This window comes from Zalophus californianus, chromosome 11 (assembly GCF_009762305.2).
Source record: "Zalophus californianus isolate mZalCal1 chromosome 11, mZalCal1.pri.v2, whole genome shotgun sequence".
Classification (NCBI taxonomy): Eukaryota; Metazoa; Chordata; class Mammalia; order Carnivora; family Otariidae; genus Zalophus; species Zalophus californianus.
The window spans coordinates 25,456,732-25,473,482 of record NC_045605.1 but is presented as its reverse complement, the minus strand read 5'-3'; the positions used below and the strand labels follow the sequence as shown (position 1 = coordinate 25,473,482).

Here is a 16,751-nt window from a genome sequence, read left to right as displayed (position 1 = left end):
ATTCTCATGAATTTCAACACAGTAAACATATTTCAAGCCATTGCAGTTGTTACCCTTATTGTTGCTCAGATTCTCCCAACATTGGCTAACGAGAGCATCTTCAAATTGGTCCCTGTGTCTTTTCTACATGACCCTGTAGTCTCTTATAGCATCTTGCATGCTGGTATGATCCCAGCTTATTTTATGATCTAGGCTCATCTTATAACGTTTCCTATATCAGCTCTGGAATCAGACAGAAACTATTATATAAAGACTATCAACTGGATGCTAGGGTGAACTTTGTTTTTAATTTGCTTTAATAACACTGGTGGTGAAATAAAATTCAAATTAGATTATGTTGCTATTAGTAGGCAATAGTGGGTACATTTATCAGTGACTCAAATCCGAATATAAAATTAAAAATATTGAGCTAACAGGTAAATCTTTGTAACTTATTTCAAGGTTTACAAAAATTATTGAATATTTGTCTTATGGATATTCAGAAGCCACATTTGGGGGAGATGCATTGATTATTTCTTTTTTTTTTTGCATTGATTATTTCTGATATTTGATAACTCTCTGCTAACTTCCTATGATCATTCTTATCAGAGTATCAAGAAATCATATCATGATAAGATTCTACGGCAAGGAAATCTGTGGAAAATGTCTCAATGAGGAATGTGGCCATTGGTTAGGTATTTGTTTCTACAACTTGTATTAAAATCTGAGACCGCTGAAGTATGGCTATTTCCTGTTTTTCAGCATCGGAGATTCAAATGATGACACTTCCCCCAGGTCAGTTTGTGATTACAGACAGTGGTGTGGCCACTCCTGTCACCACTGGCCAAGTAAAGGCAGTTACGCCGGTAAGTGACCTGCTTGGGAGGGCTTTCCTGTCCATCATACTACACTACTCTCCCCTCCCTCTGTTTCCTATTCCTCAGCTTTCCTTATCTGAGTTAGAAGTACCTCCTCTGTATTCCCATAACTCCTTGTGGAGTTATATTATAACCCTTATTATAGTTTATATTAATTACTGGTTTACTGTCTGTCTTTTCCCAGCAGACAATGAATTCCTTGAAAGCTGGGTCTTGGTCTTTATCTCTTTATTCTCAGTGCCTTGCGCAGGAGGCTGGGCTATAGCAAATGGTCAGTAAATATCTATGCAGTTAATAACTGTAATGAACCTTCTAGACCCATATACATACAGATTTGTAATTGATCACCTTTTTATGTGCTTTGTGGAAAGCATTCATGACTATTGGTCTTCAACTGGGTTGGAAGAGAATAATAGAATGAATCTATTATGGAGCTCTTTTAAGCTATTTTAAACATTCAATCTCCCCCACTCATCCCACCCCTGGGAAAAACGTTGTCATGAATTATCTTGTTATATTTAGATTAGGCAGGTCAATGTTGATTTTATCTGCTACCTCTGGTTTTCTCGTCACTGGTTTGTTCTGGCCTGACTCTTAAGTAATTAGAAAACAGTATGTAAATTTAAATTAAGAAACATACTCGTAAGTGGCTAGGGATATTGGGAGGTTCCCAGGGGAAGACTCTTTCCCAAGAGGTCTCAAAGAGTAGCAGGGTAGTCTGGTGGCCTCAAAACCCGATTTTTTGGGATGCCTGGGTGGCTCAGTCAGTTAAGCATCTGCCTTCAGCTCAGATCATGATCCTAGGGTTCTGGGATCGAGTCCCACATCAGGCTCCTTACTTAGCAGGGAGCCTGCTTTTCCCTCTGCCTGCTGCTCCCTCTGCTGTGCTCTCTCTCTCTCTGACAAATAAATAAATTAAAACAAACAAACAAAAACCCCAAAAGTGAAAACCTGATTTTTTTCCCCCAAAGCATACTGAGAGGTTACCCATTTCTTAGCACACAAACTCACATTAACTAGACTTCGGAGAGATGTGTACATCCAAAGTAACACTGCTGTCAGTGAAGACAATAACTCATATACAATGGAATAGTCTCATTGGCATAATCAGTGGAATTTTTACTCCCTGTGAGACCCATTGACTCTTTACCTTTTTTTTGGGCCAGGAACTCATTTGAGAACCTGATTATAGCCAAGGATGTTCCCCTCCTCCTGCCATAATACACACACACACACACACACACACACACACACACACACACACACACACATTTAATGTACCTTTTCCAAGGGGGCGCCTGGGTGGCTCAGTCGTTAAGCGTCTGCCTTCGGCTCAGGTCATGATCCCAGGGTCCTGGGATCGAGCCCCGCATCGGGCTCCCTGCTCCGCGGGAAGCCTGCTTCTCCCTCTCCCACTCCCCCTGCTTGTGTTCCCTCTCTCGCTGTGTCTCTCTCTGTCAAATAAATAAATAAAATCTTTAAAAAAAAATGTACATTTTCCAGGGTTCACAGATTCTCTAAAGCCTATCTGTGGACCACCTAGTAGTCCATGGACCCTAGGCTGAGAGCCAGCCTCCTCCTGCTAGAGAAAGACTCACATGGGAAACAAAATCATAATTAGAGATTGATGAGTGTGGACTCTGAGCACATGGCCCTAGAGAAATCAAATGGGTATTTGCGTATGGCTATTTTTCTGGACAGTGCTTGGAAAGGCCACTGCCTGGGTTTTCCTCTGTTACTGCTTTTTTCTTAGCCTATATAGCAGACCGATCACCCTGCCAAGGGACACATTCTTTCTTTAAAAACGTTAACTTAAGGAGCTAGCTAGCTCCCTGTCTGTGAAGTTTTTATGATCAAAGGAAAAATAATGACAATGCATGTTTTCATAAAGCTAAATTGATTCAATGTAAGGGATTTTATCCTAAGATTGTATTCTTCTTATACTTTTGAGTGTTAAAATTTCTCTCATTTGACAGTAGCATCTTAAAGATGACTTTACTTGGCAAAATAAAATTTGGGAATACTTATTATTACTTTTAATTTGCTGGTCTATGAAATTCTGAAATCTAGGAACCACTGATCTTGACTCCCTATCTTGGGAGCCATTATGTCTCTTTAAGGAAACTTTAAATATCTCTTCTGTGATCTATTTTGTATTACTCTTAAATATTAATAGACAGCAATCTTATTTTATCACTATCTAAATTCTTAGGAGCAGTACAATAGCCCACGTTTCCTTTGCCACATAGGTCACTATTGTAATGCAAATTTCTGTACCCGAAGCTCTTCACTATACGATTTGGTGGAACACCTAAGGCGGTCCCTTAAATTATCTTTGTAGTCTATTACTCTGACTGATCCATCCCCTCTAAAGTACTCACATAAGTGCCTATTTTGGTGTCACCTTGTAACATTTCCTTTCATCTTCCTTCTTTCTCTCTCCACCAAGAACCTCCCCCACTCCTTTAGACTTCAGATTTCTAAAGATCTTTTTTTATTCTAGGGTCATTATGTGTTATCAGAAAGTCAACCAGAATTGGAGGAAAAGCAAGCTTCTGCTCTCTCCACGGGAGTCCAGGTTCAGCCAGCTACACACAGTGACTTGGACCCCCAGACCACCAGCCAACAGCAGCCGACACAGTACATCATTACAACCACCACCAACGGGAATGGGAGCAGCGAAGTGCATATCACTAAACCTTAACTTCTACCCTTGAGCTTGAATCCAGCAGTCACATCATGTCTTTTCTCATCCATAAGTTTGAAAGCTTCCAACACTTGGAACTCTTTTTTTTTAAGACTTATCATTCACTCAAGAATTTGGAAACCACAGTTTTGACACTCTACACACACTGGGGCTCCTTTTATCAAGGTCATCTTTACCAAATTGACTCTTCAAACCCTAGGAGCTTCTGCCATGGAATGGAGATCTTTCACGGGAAAGTAGATTTCAAGGTGGAGAAATTTCGCCTTACTCTTGAGTTGGTTTTTTAACACATTGATAGGCCTTACTTTTCCTTTGTGGAAATATTAAGTGGTGTATCACGTTTGTACCAAAGGTGGAGAAAGGATGTGCCAAGTCCATGGTCACTGGACTTCCTCATTCAAAACCATGGCACCGAAGGAGAAGGGCATTTTATTCAGTCAGAACTGCTTCATCTTTTGAGTTTGCATTTTCAGTAATTTAACAAGGGGAGCCTATTGAATATGAAAATAAAGATGATGAAACAGAGATTTGACAGTGATGTTCTGAAGGAAAAACCGTCTTCTAGATTTTTCTTATTGCTGATTTAAAACAACCACAACAACAACTTGCCTCTTTGGGAAAACTGTTGTCGGGCTACTATTGGTAGTGCTTTGCACAGGTGCTGGCCTTCAGCCACTGAGGCCAGAACCTCCTGTTCTGATTTATTTTATTTACTTTATTACTCCACAATGGTAGACTCCCTGTAAGAGAAAAGGTTTGTTTGGTATCAGCAGAATTTAAACTCCTACATTAAAGCTTTGCCTCCCATTCTCTGGTTGTGGTGTATTAAGGAGGCATTCAAGATCTCGGTACAAAGAAAAATTACTAAGATAATTACATATCAATAAAGTGAAAAGCACTGAAACCTTGTCCTGCCTTGCAGAATCCATTTACCATTCATTGGTACAGGATAAATTCCTTGTTCTTATCAGGTATACATTTGACTGTCATATCATTCAGTGTATTTTAGTACTTCTCATGCTGTCTTAAAATGAACATTCTTTAAGGTTGGATGGAAAGGTGGCTCTTCTTATTTTTTTTAACACTTTTAACTTATACGTATTGTAATTCACCTGGACCTTTTGGAAAGATGACCAACTTCACACTTAGGGAGAAAAATAAGAATGTGGGGACCATTTATATGTCAAGGTAATTATAAGGGATATGGAAGAAATCCAATCTTTATGCATCTTACACTCATTTGGGAGGAAAAAATATCTGCCTCAGCGATAGTTTTTCTTATATGTGTTCTTGTTTGCTGTCTTGTTGGCTATGAATTCAATGGGGGAAAACATTTCCCTCCTTTTTCCTGTGCATTCCAATTGTACACATAAACCATTACAGAAATCAGTATGTATTTTAACAACTTTTTGTGACATACTAACACATTTTTAGAGTAATTATCCTATGATGGAACTTACCACTCCTGAACAGAAAGACGTAAGTTCAATTTCAAATGAAGTTAACTAATCTTTTTTAATTACATTTCTGGGTAAAAACTGGTTCTATAAACTGAAAAAGTATAGTAGCTTCTTTATGGTAAAGACATCTTTTTGAAAAATGATTCTGTTGAAGTAACTTTACTAATATGTAGATTTTGCACTTTATTTTTGAGACCTCATTTATTTAGTTATCCCTGAAAATCTGGGCACTAAGAGAACTTGAGAAAGTTACTTGGTAAATGTATAGAAACTAGGGATGGACTCTATCTTTGGTAACAAAGATGTAATGTTGATGTTTTCAATGGAAAATATTGACCCTGACTCACAAAACAGAGACTCTGGGTTCCAAAGTCCTGCAATGTAATGATTGTAAATATCCTAGTGTCCAGTCTAGAAAGACTTGCTAGGTGAAGAATATTAGACTTTGCTAAAGGTCCAGTTAAATTTTTACACCTTAAATTTGGCCCTATTGGGTCCTTTTTAATTTGAACCAGCAAGGTAACTCCCCTTCCCTCAGGAATAACTTATTGATTAAAAGAGAAAACTATCACTGAACAGAATGTTCATTTTATGCCAGTTATTTCAAGTTGTAAAATACACAGAAGAAAATAGTTTGGAAGGACCCTGTTTCTTTCCCATCTAAGTTTTTTCTTTTTCTCTTTTTGTACTTATGTGGAATAAGCAAAGGATCTCAAACTAATTTGTATATTATCAACCAGAGATGCAGGTGCAGTCAAGCCAAACAACAATTCTTTAAGATCAGGTATTCTGCATGTCCATTCCAAGTTAATAGATTTTCAAAAGGACTTGGATTTGAAGAGATGGTGGATTATAAGCCATCTGAAGACCAGTATGGAAAAAAAAAAGTATGTAGCCAGTGTTTATATTGTGGCCTCTCTTAGGACATGTTGGCACTCTAGACTTCAATCACTGCAGTGTGAAAATTTTGGAGTAGGTTACATACAGATTTTACATTTTTATTCTTTGATTTGTGCCCGCATAAATAGACATTTCATCATGTAAAATTCCTATTATTCTGGAAAAACCTATTGTTTTGATCTTCTTGAATTGTTTTCTGAATTGGAATTATCCTTTCAAAAAACTCTGAAGATATCTAGGGCTAAAAAGCACTTCATGAGATGCTCAAGCTGACCCACAGGTTGAAAATATTGACCCTGTCCTGTTATTTAAATGTGAACATTTATTGTACATTCAGTGAGTTATAGTGTTAATAGTCTTGTGCTACTCAGCAGGTGTAAAGATTAATAAATATTTTTTTTTAATAAACATCTTCCTTGTTTGTATGTGTGAAGCTACAAGAACTACTGAGATTGTTAATTTTTTTTTAAAAAAAGATTATTTATTTTAGAGAGAGAGAACGCACCTGGGTGAGCTGGGAGGAGGGAGGGCCAGAGGGAAAGAATCTCAAGCTGACTGCCCTCTGAGCCAGGAGCCATAGTGGGGCTTTATCTCACAATCCTGAGATCTGACCTGAAATTAAGAGTCATCGCTTAGCCAATTGAGCCACCCAGGTGCCCCAATTTTTTTTTTTTAATATTATAATTTATAATGTTCTGACTCTTTGGGTCATGCTGGTCTGGTCGGAGACACAATATAAGGAAACTCAGGGATGACAACTCTGGAATGGTGTTCCTTTGCCCTTTTAGTTGGTGATTTCTAATTCAAGAACCTCCCAATGGTCTAACAGGCAGGAACTAAGGGCAGGTGGGCAGCCAGCAGGGGAGCAAAAATGGGCTTTCTTTGGAAATCACTGTTTTCCAACAAGGGAGGAGCATTAGTTTGGCCTGTCAGCTTCCCCAACACATTTCCATCCAGTGGAGAGACCTGAGGATGGTCTCTGCACAACTGGTGGGAGAAGTTGTGGATTAAGTAGTCTGAAGCCGTTCTAAAGAAGACCCAGTGAAAAAGGGACCTAGATTTTTTTTTCTTAAAGATTTATTTATTTATTTAAGAGAGACACAGAGAGAGAGAGAGAGAGAGAGAGAACACGAGAGGAGGGAGGGTCAGAGGGAGCATCAGACTCCCGGCTGAGCAGGGAGCCCCATGCAGGACTTAACCCAAGGACTCAGGGATCATGACCTGAGCAGAAGGCAGACTTAACCGACTGAGCCACCCAGGCACCAGGGACCTAGATTTTTTTTTTTTTTTTAAGATTTTACCTAACCATGGGGCGCCTGGGTGGCTCAGATGGTTAAGCGTCTGCCTTCGGCTCAGGTCATGATCCCAGAGTCCTGGGATCGAGTCCCGCATCAGACTCCCTGCTCCTTGGGAGCCTGCTTCTCCCTCTGCCTCTCTTTCTCTCTCTCTCTCTCCCCCTCTCTCTGTCTCTCATGAATAAATAAATAAAATTAAAAAAAAAAAAAAAAAGATTTTACCTAACCACTTGAGAGAGAGAAAGCACGAGCTGGGGAAATGGCAGAGAAAGAGGGAGAAGCAGACTCCCCTCTGAACAGGGAGCCCGACGTGGGGCTCGATCCCAGGACCTCGAGATCATGACCTGAGCCGAAGACAGCCACCGACTGAGCCACCCAGGTGCCCTGGGACCTAGATTCTTAACAGAGGAATGTTATCGAGTTTAATTTTAAATGTATTTCTTCGACGTGTGTATACTTTCTTTCCCAACGTCAGGGGCTCAGGGACAGGAGGAAGATATGGGGATACGCAGGGGCACAGGCTCCGGGTCTGTGTTTTCCTCCCTGAACCTCAAGAAACTGCAGTTTCCTCAGCTGTAAAATGGGAATAGTGCATAAGAGCATACAGCACTAGATAGGGGCTAGAAAGTGCTTAGCATAGTGCCTGGTACAGGGTATGCTCTCTGCAAACGCTGGCTAATAAAACTGCGTTCACTTATTCATGGGCCTCCGTTCGCGGCCAGATAAAGACTACAGACACTCTTCCGAAGCTTCTACGGCAGGTGAGACCAACAGGCCCAGGCCGCGTGCAAACTGCAACCCAAAGCCAGCAGCGCGGGCTCGCACCGCCCCCGGCCCCACCCCGCGCGGCCCCGCCCCCGGCACCCTCCAGGCCCCGCCCCGCGCAACCCCGCCCCTTCCGCCGCCCGAGCCCGGAGCGTGCACGCACCGAGACGCCTTGCGGGAGCGAGCGCGTCTGGGAGCCCGCGGGCCGAGAAGCGCTGCGGGTTGGGAGACCCGCGCCTGCGACTCAGGTGAGGGCGGGCCCAGGACGGCGAAAGGGTTAAAGTGTAGCCGGGGAGCGGAGGGAGGGAGCGGCTGGGTCTCCGAGGGTCGCTGCTCCTGTGGTCCTGGGACAGGGGAGCGGGCGTGTTGGGAGCCGGGCGGCCGGGTGGGTGGGGGTTAGGGTTAGGCACGGTGTGGGGGAGGGGCCGTGGGCGCAGAGGTGCAGTTTAGAGGGGCGGTACCCGGGCCTTGTGCAGGGCGGGGTTGGCTGGGGAGGGGTTTAGCTGCAGGGGCGGTGGATTTGGAGCGGGCGTTTGTTCCGGAAGCAGCACAGGGTTTAGCTTTTTCGTCGGGGAGGGTCCAAGAGGCAAGACTAGCCCAGGTGCAGAGGAAAGGCCATTGGGAGACACCCTCCTGGTCTACTACGGAGGTCCAGGACGCCGCAAGATTTAGAAATCCTTGGCTTCCGGGGTTCCAATCGTCTGGCAGCTCCCTGCTTTTTGTATTTTGAGATCCTGTTCAGAATAGTAGCAGGGCAAAGGTTGCCACTCGAATAGATTAAATTTAGCTACACATCCATCGTAGTTGAAGAAACTTGGGAACAAGTTGTGAAACGGGCGATCCTCCTAAGAGTCAGGTAGAACACTGGCTTTGCAGGTACTGTCCTGTTCTATGTCAATTCTGTAAAGAGTACCTTGCTCTAAGCATCAGGTTGCTTCTGCCAATTTTTCTATTATAAAGTTTTGTTAAACTCATGTGCTATGTGCTTTCTCACCTGCTTCAGTTATTTAGGCACCAAGACTGTTCAGGATGTTGTAATTCCCCATGTATTGAAAGGTGATGGAGCACAGTTGTTTGGAGACCATCTGCTTTGTCCAGCACTAATCTTCCTGCAGTATCTTTACATAAATCTGAAATCTCTAAAGGATAACTTGAAATAATTTGTGGGAAGATGCTTATTTTAGTAGTAATATTACAGCTCTGCTTTTTATCATTTAAGAGTTTTGGAATCAGAAGTCGTTATGTTACTGTGTTTATATGACTGCATTAAGTCATATAAACTGTCATCCATCCATCCTACCTATTTATTGTAGGATTCCAAAGTTGGAAATAACAGGACAGAGGACCTGGTGCAACTCCCCTTTGTCTTACAAATAAGGAAATTGACACCTTGCAAGGTAAGATTTGCCAAAGGTCACCAAGATTAGGCTAGAAGTTTGGCATTTTGACTGTTAAGTCTGTTTTTTTTTTTTCTTTCCATTTTATTGTGCTTGTTAGTCCATTTGGTAGGAATAGGAGATAGAATTGATGTAGCAAATGTTTGTAGAGTGATTGAGTTAATGCTCTCTGTCGTCCTGTTAGTTTTGTTCAATCCTGTGGCCTCAGCTTTACAGCTGATTCTAGCCATTAGCCTAACGAGATGCTTTCTGAAGATTTTTTTTTGAGGTTTATTTATTTATTTGAGAGAGAGCACAAGCGGGAGGAGCAGTGGGAGAGGGAGGATCTCAAGCAGAGTCCCCACTGAGCATGGAGCCCAACACCGGGCTTGATCTCACAACCCTGAGATCACAACCTGAGCGAAAACCCAGAAGAGTTGGAGGGTTAACTGACTGTGCCCGCCAGGCACCCCTTTGAAGATATTTGATATGTACATTTCCAAAGATGACCAGCAGTCTTCAGTTATTACAGGAAGGAGAAAAATAGCATTATATTTACATGGTTATAAATATCAGATGGACCTTTAGTTGGCAGATTGGCTAGTTTGCTGGCTGTTGTGGTCAGGTGCTTGGAGACCCCAGAGTGTATGTGGACTAAAGTCATATTAACATGCTCCCCTTTCACAACTGCAATTGAGAGTTTATACAGGAGGTGTAGTGTTAAGAATGTGTGTTTGTAATCAGACAGACCTGAGTTTCATTCATTCACTACCCCTGAGATTGGGCAAGTTATCTACTTTGATTCTCAGTTTTAATAATCTATAGAGTAAATCTGATGACCCTGTCTTGCACAGTTGTAGGAATTAAATGAGAGGCATGATGCTTAATAGGCCCTCATTAAATAATTTATTGTTAGTGTCTGAGCCTTACTAGTCTATATGGTTGATTTTTCTTTATGAAAGCATAACAAAGAATTACTAAAAAAAATTGTTAAATTATTTTTTTAACTATTATTTTTTAAAGATTTTATTTATTTGAGAGAGAGTGCGAGCGAGCATCAGCCGGGGGAGAGGGAGAAGCAGGCTCCCGCTGAGCAGAGAGCCTGATGTGGGACTTGATCTCAGGACCCAGGGATTATGACTTGAGCCGAAGGCAGATGCTTAACTGACTGAGCACACAGGCTCCCCATGAAATTATTTTATGGTAGAGAGATTATTAGCCTTAGAAGTCTCAAGTTATGAACTCTGATCTGTTTAATCTCTAAGTCTCACTTTGCTCAAGTGTAAAATGAAGGTATAAGAAATTCTGTAGATTTGGGAGTTATTGTAGAAGCATTCTGAGCAATAAGAGACCTACTAGAAAAGATTTGAAGATTGAGATGAGAATGCAGTGGTAGAAGAGAGAAGAGGTGTGTAGCTGTAGTTAGGGTAGGAGGATAAAGTATAAAACTGGATTTGAGTTTGACTATTTTCTGGGCCAGAATATTTTTTGAAGGAGTGTTAGTGTCAACCAGATCCCTGGGATTCCTGCCTTTCTGTCTGGAGGTATGACTGCATATATTTGTCTAGATTACCTGTGGAACATAAACAATGGATTCCTTGGACCATATGCTGACGGATCCCCTGGAACTGGGTCCATGTGGAGATGGCCATGGCACACGTATCATGGAGGACTGCCTCCTGGGGGGCACCAGGGTTAGTCTGCCTGAGGACCTTCTGGAGGATGTAAGTAGTACCATCACCACCATCTTCTCTCTGTCACCTTGCCCATAACCACTATTCTAAACCTTTTCCATACTCTACAAGTTTTCAGTCTTTTGTGCTCCCTTTGGAGCATTTCTACATTTTCTCCATTGCAGCCAAAGTCATCTCTCTCTCTTTTTTAACGTAAAGTCTTTAACATTGTCCTTAGAGAAGAAAGTATAAGCTATACATTTAAGCCCTATTTTTAACCAGATAATTTTGAGCAGTTAACAAGAAATTATATATTTTAAGGACAGAATTAAGGATATGTTTACATAAATTGGTTACCCACATTGTGGATCATGAAACAAAACCCAGACATTAACTATATCTGTCAATTAAGTAACCCTCTAGTCAGTTAGTAGTACAGGTCCTGGAATGGGATATCAGTGTGCTTTTGGCCCCTTTCATAGGCAGACTGTGTAATCATCATCATCATTAAGGTGGCTACCACTTATTAAGTGCTTATGTGCAAGGCATTGTGTATGCCAAAAAATGTATTGAATTACTGTTTATTTTGCCCTGTTTTGCATATACAGGCAGGTGTAGAGTGTCATATAGCAAGCATTCATTGGTGCATCATCCAGTTTTAGCAGATAATTGCATTTAGTCATATCTGGTTCAGATTTTTTCTTTCGTAATATGTAAAACATTGTAGATAAAATTAAAGCCACCATTTATTCTGTCACCTGAAGTAACAATTACTGAAGTTGGCATATATATCCTTGCCATCCACGTTTTCTTTGCACACTCTTTCAAATAAATTTCTTTATGTTATTCATTTTGTCAGCAAACACTTGTTTTACTAAGTACTACTTTGTGGCAGACACTGAGATACAGGAATAAAGTGTGCAAAAATAGATTTGCAGGGGAAGATCTTGGACACTGAGGTGCTTTAGTACATGCACGCAGGAGATGCCTAGTAGATGGTTGGATTTCTGGGTTGTCTCCTGCTTAAGCCCTTTGGTGGCTCTCCATTGTCCTTAGGATAATGTTAGACACAAGTATTTAACATGTTTATAGGTCTCTTGCTCCTCTTTCTTCTGTCTTCTCCTTCCCTCCCTTTGGGTCCTTGCACTAGCTATACATGGCCTCAACTCTCCTCAACTCTCTTCATTATTAAAAAAGTGAACTCTAGCACACATAAGAGTATATAAAATCCATATATATATATGGATTTTACTACTTGGGTTAAGAAGTAGAACACTGCCAGTACCATTCAGGCCCCCACAGGTAATTGCTATCCTTTCTTTTATATTATTCTTCCATTTTTATGGTTTTGCTCTGTGAATTTTTAAATTTTTGTTTATCAGGGTGCCTGGGTGGCTCAGTCGTTGGGCATCTGCCTTCAGCTCAGGTCATGATCCCAGGGTCCTGGGATCTAGCCCTGCATTGGGCTCCCTGCTCCGCGGGAAGCCTGCTTCTTCCTCTCCCACTCCCCCTGCTTGTGTTCCCTCTCTCGCTGTGTCTCTCTCTGTCAAATAAATAAAATCTTAAAAAACAAAACAAACCCCTAAATTTTTGTTTATTAATCTTTAATCTCTATGCCCAACGTGGGGCTTGAACTCATGACCTGCATGCTCTACCAACTGAGCCAGCCGGGTGCCCCTGCTCTGTGGATTTTTAACTCTCTTGCTTCAACTATTTTTTTTTCCCCTTAATTATCTTAAATACCACTTCCTCTGTAGGTGTTCTCTGACGTCTTGCTTCTGAGACATGTGCTTCTATGTGCTTCTGTGCACATCAGCACTTTTTTTTGGGGGGGAGAGAATCACTTTATTCTAATTCACAAATGAGAACATCACAAAAGGTGATTTAAGGAGGCACACAAATATCTGCCCAACCCCAAATTCAGACCATCTCAGTGAACTTCTATACAGTAAGAACAACCTTTTTTATTCCAATTCTGAAGAAAGCTGTATTTAATGATGAAGGAGAAGCTTAACTGGTGGTTTTACACTTTATATATTCACCATTCACCATCAATTATATTTTTATGCTCAATTAACTTGGTTATGAGAGATGATTTTCCTTATCTTCAATTTGAACTTCTTGATTAGGCTAATCCATTTGCAAATCTGCACTGTTTCAGCACCTCGCTGAAACCTTCACAAAGCTTCAGGTCACCCTGGTTCTGGGCACACTCCAGAAACTGTTTCATCTCATAGTGGCATGGGCCAAACTGCTGCTGCTCCTGGTATGCTGGCTAGGTTCCCTGAGGCTCCTGGTAAGTGATGTCAGGCCTTGAAGGCTCAGCATTGCCTCCTCCACTGAAGCCCCCAGTGATGGCATTATCGTGTGCCCGACAGCAGAGCCCACAGCCACGCCAGCTGCAGTGGTTGCCATCTGGGCCATGAGCCCTGGCTGCCAGGGCGCAGCAGCAGGTGAGCCAACAGCAGCTGGTGGAGCCGCTGCCGGAGGCTGAGCTGCTGGCGCTGGTCTGGTGCCGCTCTCATCTGAGGTGCCCGGCTGGCCAGAGGGGCCATGCGGGAGGTGTGGCTCCGACTTCCATGCAGCATGGTGACTTGCAGAGCAGCTCAGGGTCTAGAAATCCAAGATTTGGCGGAGACCCCAGCGGCTTCTGCCCACATCAGCACTTAAGCTACATTGTAATTGCTTGTCTCCCCCTTGGACTGTGTATACCAATCTAGCTTAGTACTCAGCACATAGGAGATACACAGTATATAATTGAACTGAGATTGAACTCCATCCTGCTGCTTGTCCTCTTCACAGGTGCCTCAACTCCTCATGTTCTCTCCTCCTAATGTTAACTTTTTCCTGCTCCTCATCTTAAGCTGGATTCAGTTGTCCCTCATATGCCTTGTTGGTAGAAATGGTTTCCGAATGAGATTCTCTCTGCTGAGATCGTTTTTCTTTTGGATTATTATTTACTGTTGGTTATAAGATAATGGTTTATATGTAGTCATTAATCTCTAAGATTTGAGAACTGAATAAAGATCAATGACATTTTTTTTTAAGATTTTATTTATCTGTTAGAGCGAGAGTGAGAGAGAGTGTGCACACACAAGCAGGGGGATCGGCAGGCAGAGGGAGAAGCAGACTCCCCACTGAGCAGGGAGCCTGATGCAAGACTCGATCCCAGGACCCCGGGATCATACCCTGAGCTGAAGGCAGGCGTTTAACTGACTGAGCCACCCAGGCATCCCAGTGACATTTTGGTTTAAACAGACTTAAAAACTTGGATGTAGTGATGGTTGCACAACAACGTGAATGTACTTAATATCACTGTGCACTTAAAAATGTACACTTAAAAATGGATAAAATGGTAAATTTTATGTATATTTTACCACTCACAGAGAAACTTAAAAGCTTGTTTTTCTCTTGTTTACTTTTCTCCTCCTTTTCCTAATTGTCCTAGCCTGAGATATTCTTTGATGTAGTCAGCCTCTCAACATGGCAAGAAGTATTGAGTGACTCTCAACGTGAACACCTCCAGCAGTTTCTGCCTCACTTCCCTGAAGACAGTTTTGAGCAGCAAAATCAGCTCATTCTGGCCCTGTTTAGTGGGGAGAACTTCCGCTTTGGGAACCCTCTGCACATTGCCCAGAAGCTTTTCCGAGGTACGTAGCTTGGCATTCTTTTTTTGAGAGGAATAGAAAAGAAGGAACATGTTCACTTATGTAAATACTCTTTTATTCATTTATTGTATTTATTTTTATGTACTGATACTCAGACTAATTGTGTGCAACACTTTGCCTAGGCTGTTCTTTTTTTTTTATAAGAATTTTTAACTTACACAGGAAATACATCAATCGTAAATGATGTATTGTAATATGAACTTAACTGTGTATAACCACCACCCAGATCAAGAAGTAAAACATGACTAGTGCCTTATAGGTCCCCTTATGATTAGTCTTTAAAAAATTTCAAAACAGTTTATTATTTGCTTTATCACACGTACATATGTGTATATATGTATTTGTGTGTCACACAGACATACACTTTTTTTTCTCTGCAGAAATCATGATACTTTACTGTCAAGCACTTCAGCATGCATGTATCTCTTAACAAGGACATTCTACCATGTAATCACAGTCCTATTATCACACCCAAGAAATTTTATACTGTGCAGATATCATAGAACATCTCATATTCAAATGTTGTCAGTTCTCAAAATATCCTTAATGGTAGCCTTTTATTTTTTATTTTTTCCTTTTAAATTCATGATCTATTCAAGTTCGTGCATTGTGTTTAGATTTCAGTCTCGTGGCTCCTTGAACCTAGGGCCCTCTGCGTTTTTTTCTTTGTCTTTCAAAAACAATGACTTCTTTTTTTAAGTGTGATTGACATGCAATATTATATTATTTTCAGGTGTACATCCTGATTCTCTGTATATTCTGAAGTGATCCCTGTGATACATCTAGCTACCATCTGTTGCCATACAAGTTGTTACATATTATTAGCTGTATTCCCTATGCTGTACATTGTATCCTTTTGTCTTATTTATAACTGGAAGTGTGTAGCTTTTAATCCCTTTCTCCTATTTTGCTTATCCCAATCTCCCTACCCCCACAAGGCAATCATCACATGTTCTCTGTGTCTGTTGAGTCTGTTCCTCTTTTTTTGGTTGTTTTTTTTTTCTTTTCTTTTTTTGGTTCATATGTTTTGGTTTTCATATTTTACATATAAGTAAAATCATGATATTTGTCTTCCTCTGACTTATTTCATTAAGGATAATATCCTCTGGGTTCATCCATATTGTCTCAAATTTTGCAAGATTTCATTTAAGGCTGAGTAGTATTCCATTATATATATATATATATATATATATATATATATGTGTATATATATATATATATATAAACTTTTTATCCATATATTCATCTTCATCCATTTGTCTATTGATGGATGCTTAAGTTGCTTCCATGGCTTGACTCATGTACATAGTACTGCGCTGAACATAGGGATGCATGTACACTTTTTGAATTAGTGTTTTCAGTTTCTTTAGATAAATACCCAAAGTGGAATTGCTGAATGGTAGTTCTGTTTTTAATTTTTTAAGGAACTCCATAGTTTTCCATAGAAGCTGCACCATTTTTCATTCCCAGCAACAGTGCGTGAGTGTTCCATTTTCTCCACATCCTCCTCAACACTTGTTATTTCTTGTCTTTTTGATAATAACCATTCTCACAGGTATAAGGCGATATCTTGTGGTTTTGATTTGCAGTTCCCTGGTGATTAGTGATGTTGAGCATCTTTTCATGTGTCTGTTGGCCATCTGTATGTCTTCTTTGGAAAAATGTTTATTCACATCCTCTGCTCATTTTTAATTGGATTATTTGTCTTTTTCGTGTTGAGTTGGAGTTACTTATATAATTTAGATATTAACCCCTTATTGGTTATGTCATTTGCAGATATGTTCTCCCATTCAGCAGGTTGCCTTTTTGTTGATGGTTTTCTTTGTTTTCTGGTTTGATGTAGTTCCATTGTTTTTTTGTTTTGTTTTGTTTTGCTTTTGTTGTCCTTGCTTGAGGAGAGAGATCCAAAAAACATTGCTAAGACTGATGTCCCAAGAGTTTACTGTGTTTTTTCCTAGGAGTTTTAGGAGTTTCAGCCTTACATTAAGTTTTTTTTTTTTTTTTAAGATTTTATTATTTATTAGAGAGAACATGAGCAGGGGGGAGAGGC

The 16,751-nt window shown here is 40.8% G+C and overlaps 2 protein-coding genes and 1 pseudogene across 6 annotated transcripts in view; 2 read left to right on the top strand and 1 right to left on the bottom strand.

The window, feature by feature from the left end:
- Positions 1-4,089, top strand: part of PRDM10 (PR/SET domain 10) — a 93,813-nt gene extending 89,724 nt beyond the window's left edge. The window contains 2 exon segments of the mRNA XM_027581156.2: positions 742-845; positions 3,361-4,089. Coding sequence (XP_027436957.2) covers positions 742-845; positions 3,361-3,561 — 305 coding nt within the window. The 3' untranslated portion in view covers positions 3,562-4,089.
- Positions 4,090-8,127: 4,038 nt separating this feature from the next.
- NFRKB (nuclear factor related to kappaB binding protein) overlaps positions 8,128-16,751 on the top strand; it is a 41,494-nt gene continuing 32,870 nt past the window's right edge. For all 5 annotated transcript variants that reach the window (XR_003517357.2, XM_027578821.2, XM_027578820.2 and 2 more), the window contains exons 1-4: positions 8,128-8,232; positions 9,298-9,381; positions 10,929-11,084; positions 14,482-14,683. Coding sequence is in view for 4 of the 5 variants with exons in the window: in XM_027578821.2 (XP_027434622.1) it covers positions 10,950-11,084; positions 14,482-14,683 (337 nt within the window). In the remaining variant the exon portion in view is untranslated. The remainder of the gene's footprint in view (positions 8,233-9,297; positions 9,382-10,928; positions 11,085-14,481; positions 14,684-16,751) is intronic.
- On the bottom strand, positions 12,978-13,621 carry LOC113914057 (annotated as a pseudogene).